The 4,883-nt window shown below is 48.0% G+C and overlaps 1 protein-coding gene across 1 annotated transcript in view; it reads left to right on the top strand.

The window, feature by feature from the left end:
* The window catches only part of TTC26 (tetratricopeptide repeat domain 26), a 39,211-nt gene that overhangs the window by 16,419 nt on the left and 17,909 nt on the right, over nt 1-4,883 (top strand). Inside the window, exons 7-8 of the mRNA XM_007952770.1 lie at nt 288-362; nt 2,187-2,289. Coding sequence (XP_007950961.1) covers nt 288-362; nt 2,187-2,289 — 178 coding nt within the window. The remainder of the gene's footprint in view (nt 1-287; nt 363-2,186; nt 2,290-4,883) is intronic.

The raw sequence follows: 4,883 nt of genomic DNA, 5'->3' as shown, positions 1-4,883 counted from the left end.
ACCAAAGTTTGGTTATCCATTCCTCAGTTGTTGGACATCTAGGTTGTTTCCAAGTTTTGGCTATTGTAAATAGTGCTGCGATGAACATCGCCCTCAGCCTCTTTATGACTTTCATTTTAAGTGTGTCTCTTGGGAAATATGGTTGGGTTTTTCACTTGCCCTGTCTGGCATGGGGGTCAATTGAAGTAGTTTGTTAGCTCTTCATACGCTGTAAAGCTCTGTGCAGCTGTGTGGCATGGTAGCTGTGCACTTGTCATTTCCATAAGCCCTTCCTGTTTCAATTGCAGGCAGAACTCAAAAGCTTGATGGACAATGCTTCTTCTTCTTTTGAATTTGCTAAAGAACTCATCCGGCACAATCTGGTGAGTAACAGACGGGAATCCTGTCCGCTTTGGCCCATATCCCTGTCGGGAGGAGGACTAAGGGCTGCCCAGCAGATGGCACTCTGGTCCAGAGGGAAAATGGGGTTAAGATAGAAAAATCCCTTTCCTCAAGGAAATGCTTATTGGGAGGGCACTACTAGGTCCATGAAATGTTCAGAAAGAAGCACAGGTAGATCCCAGGGTCAGCTGGTTGGGGCACAGACAAAGGGACAGATCCGCGTGGGTGAGAGTAGGTGGCGGAGACTGAGCTGGTCTTTGAAGGATGCTGAGGTTTCAAGGGTTCGTTCTAGGCAAGGACATGGTCTTAGAATGTGGACCACGGAGCTGAATGCTGGTGAGCAGGGTGGCGGTCCTGGAAAAGGAATTTTGTGCTGGGGAGCCGGTCTCCAGGCTGTGGGTGCGTCAGGGGGCAAGAGGACTGAGGAAGGCCGTGGGATTTGGTTAAAGGGGCTGGTTTGTGACTTTCAGGCCTATATTTACTAGTGTGCTGAGGACAAAAGCCCTCTGGGGTGTTAGGGAGTGAGAAGATGAGAAGGAAGTGGAAGCTGTAAGCCATATACTGTTGCAATGTGACTTTGAAAGAAAGGAGACTAATAGGGCACTTGGCAAGGGGACAGCGGGGCCAAGTGGAGCATTCGAGTGAGCCGAAGCCCTGGTGGACACGTCAAGCTGCGGGAGGGGCCAGAGCTGAGGGGAGGGGCCAGAGCTGAGGGGAGGGGCCAGAGCATCGGGAGGCTGGAGAGGCCGTGGTTCCTTCAGACGGAAGGTGCAGGCGGAGTGAGAGGCCACGAGGTCCGGAGGACAGGTGCAGAACTTCACCTTGGCAGAAGAAGGGACCATCTGAGACCAGGAAGAACAAAAGGAAGATGGCCAAAGTGACGTTTGAGGTGGGAGGAGGCGGTGAGGGGGCTCATGCCTGAGGCCTTGATTCCTGTAGTTGTTTGTGCAGTGTTTGCTGTGTGCAGTGTTTCCAGCAGTGAGTGACCTGTGTGATGGTTTGGTGTCTTTGGCTTTGCCCTGTGGCACTGATTGTCTCCTGAGGCCCTGCACATTAGTGTGCTGGTTGACGGTCTCTCCTCACTTGACTGTGGCCTCCACGGTTCCATTACAGAACGAGCCACCCAGCAGATGCCGTGGTATTGACGGCATTAGTGAAGCGGTACCAACCGGCATCATACCCTGAGAGGAGGATGCTACCGATGCCGTGTGGACGTGGGAAAGCAGGCTCAGAACACTTAGAGAGAGTCCGCCACGGCGTTTGTTGTGTAGAATGCCTGCTTAGAAGTTTCATCGGTTCCCAAGTGCGATAAGTGTTTTCTGCCATTGTTAGGGGAGAAAGGGCAGGTCTGCAGTAAAAGTCCTGCTGTCACAGTTATTTACAGTTACTGCCATTTAGACATTGACTGACTTTCAGTGGGGTCAAAATATATTCGTTCTTTTGAAAAATGACTGAGGGCTTCCTAGACTGGCTGCACTTCGGGGGCTGAAAGTATGTGCAATAAACACAAGGCTCCTATCATGGAGCTTTATGCTCAGGCGTAACCGACGAACAGGTTAAGAAAGAGATTCGTGATAAAATGTGTAAGTGCTGGAAAGACGGGTAAAAGCATGGAGTGCAGTAGTGGAGGTGGTTATGGGTAGGGTGACAAAGACGTACTTACATATCCCAGGGCTGTGCAGACGGGCGGGGTGCCTGAGCACCAGCGGTGGCTGCGCTGTGATGAACGCGGCCACCAACGAGAGGGCTCCGTCTGTCTGAAGCAGGTGTGTTCTCGTCCTGATGGCGCGTTTCCTTCCCTCTAGGTGGTGTTCAGGGGAGGTGAAGGGGCCTTGCAGGTTTTGCCCCCCCTGGTGGATGTCATTCCTGAAGCGAGGCTCAATTTAGTGATTTACTACCTTCGCCAAGGTAAGGAAGGGTTGTCTGGCTCTTGCTGAAAACAGGAGGTTCAGGAACATCCAATCTATGAACGGGAGTCCTTGTGGCTCAGTGGTTAGGGGTTCAGCTGCTCACCAGAACGTCAGTGGTTTGAACCCTCCAGCTGTTTCGTGGGAAAAAGATATGGCAGTTTGCTTCTAAGACGATGACAGTCTTGGAAACCCTATGGGGCACTTCTACTCCGCCCTGTAGGGACTCTAGGAGTGGGCACTGACTCTGTGGCATCAGCACTCTCTGAACCTGTTTAACTTTTTTTTTTTTTAATTGTGATTTGAGTGAAAGTTTACAGAGCAAATTCACTTTCCATACAGCAGCTCACACACACGTTGTCTCATGACATTGACTACAATTTATCACAATGCAAGAGCTCCCCTCCCACTTCCTCCCCATAGTTTCCTCTTCCCTGTGTCCTTCCCTCCATGCACTCCTGCCCCCTGAGCTGTCTCCCTGTGCATACACAGCCCTTCTTTCTCCCATGATTGTTCTCTCCAAGGAGTGTATTTACCTCAGGTACATGTTCAACTCATATGCCTGTCTTTCGCTTGGCTGGAAGCCACAGGTGTGGGTTCAATTCCAGACCTGAAGGGCTGCTAGGGGCCACAGTCTCAGTGGTTCCACCAGGCTCTATCAGACCAGTAAACCTGGTCTCCCCTTTTTTTTTCCAAATGATTTTGGGTTTTGTTCCACATTGTTCTCCCTCTCTACCCAGTGAACCTGTTGAACTTTTTAAATTTGTAACACTTCCAAAAGCATACTTGCGTCAGCATCACGGGACAGTGGGGACTTGTTGGTGCCTGTGTTTTGGGTCTTTTCTCTTCATCCTCTTCGCTGCGCTGCTTCGAGCCGCCCACCTCGCGCTGGTGCTCATTCCCTGTTCTCGTTGCCTCTTGTTCCATTTCCCATCGTTTTCCTCCTTTCCATTCAAGTTCCTCATTCTTCCTCTGGGTCTCCCTTATGGGTAATGTCCAGCCCAACTTGCTTGTGTCGTTTATATCATTAATTTGTTTATCATCCTGTGATAGGCTTTTGTTGGATGGTTATGGTCCAGGGGAGCAGCTGCCCTGCATCGGGAGCACACTTTCTTTGGGGTCCACAAACTCCAGTGTGGGCTTTGTAGGAACATGGTAGGAACCAGCAGACAGCATATTACTGATGGAGGAAAATGCAAGTGTTTATTGAAAGAAGAACTTGAACTTGCCAACAGTTCTCTGTGAGATATATAAGGAAAAAGACATAAGCTTTTGAATAAGAATTTTAAAATAGCTTAAATATTTTACAAATGAATATTTATTATGGAATTTTTCAAACATGAAAAACAAAATTAAAAAGAATGGTGTAGTATGCACTCAGTTCCTCATCTCAGACTCTACAGCCTTCAGCAGACTGCCGGTCTTTCCTCATCTATCCCCGCCTTTTCTGTCCTGGAAATTTTTTGTTTTTTAAATAGTATTTTGTTGTGTTTTCAGGGGAAGTTTACACAACAAATTAGGTTTCCATTTAGCAATTTCTACACAGATTGTTCAGCGACACTAGTACCATTTGGCAGTGTGTCAGCACTCTTACCCCGTCCTGGTGGTTCCGTTTCCAGGACTCATATCCCTGCCCCTGCCCCTTCTACGGTAGTTGTTGACTGCTTGACCTCAAGTCAAAGGTGTGCTTTAAAGATGTGCAGTACTTACAGGGGATATTCTGTGTTTTATGAGCCAAGCTGTTATTTAGCTAAAAGGTGACCTTGGGATAGTTTCTGTTCAAGGTTCACGGTATCTCAGGGTGATAGTCTGGGGGGTTCCCCTCGTCTCCACTGGTCCAGTAAGTAAGACATTCTTAAGCATTTGTGTTCTGTTCCAGTGTTTTCTGCCGTTCTGTCAGGATCCACCCACTGTGGCCCTGATCTGAACGGGAGGGAGTGGCAGCCCGGCTGAGCTCTTCCGGTCGCAGGGCAGTTGAGGCCGTGATTTGTGCAGATTGTTAGTCCAGTAGACAAGTGTCTTCTCTGAGTGCTTAGTTTCCTTCTATCTCTTTTGCTCCAGATGAGTGGAGACCAGTAGTTGTATCTTAGCTGCTCGCAAGCTTTAAAGACACTATTCACCAAACTAGGATGTAGAACATGAACTATGCGGACCTTATCATGCAGATTGACGCAGCTGTCCCACAAGACTATGGTCCTAAGGCTTTAACCCAGAAAACCAATCCCAGGAGGTGTTTGCCTTCAGTGCCCCTAATTCTGTCTTCCATTCATTCGATTCAATTCAATTTGCCCATTCAATGTCTTATCTATTTCTGAACATTTAGTATTTATCTTCTGGATTTCTGTGTAGATTTTGTGTCATTTCTAATTTTTCATTTATCTTGTCATTTGTTCTTGTGTTGTCTTTCGAAATAGTTGTAGGGTTTTCTCTGTCTTTTCCTTGATCTGTCTCTCAATTCCTTGAAGATACCTAAGTATAATTCTTTTGAATTCCTTATCAGGGAGTTCCAATGCTGCATCCTCCTCAGGAATGTGTTTTGGGTCTGTATCCTGGTCCCCTGTTTCTCCTGTTTTATCTTGCTTCTTTGTGTGGACT

This window comes from Orycteropus afer, unplaced genomic scaffold (genome assembly GCF_000298275.1).
Source record: "Orycteropus afer afer isolate SDZICR_OR568_19922 unplaced genomic scaffold, OryAfe1.0 scaffold00358, whole genome shotgun sequence".
In the NCBI taxonomy this organism is placed as follows: Eukaryota; Metazoa; Chordata; class Mammalia; order Tubulidentata; family Orycteropodidae; genus Orycteropus; species Orycteropus afer.
This window is presented reverse-complemented; position numbering and strand designations above follow the sequence as displayed.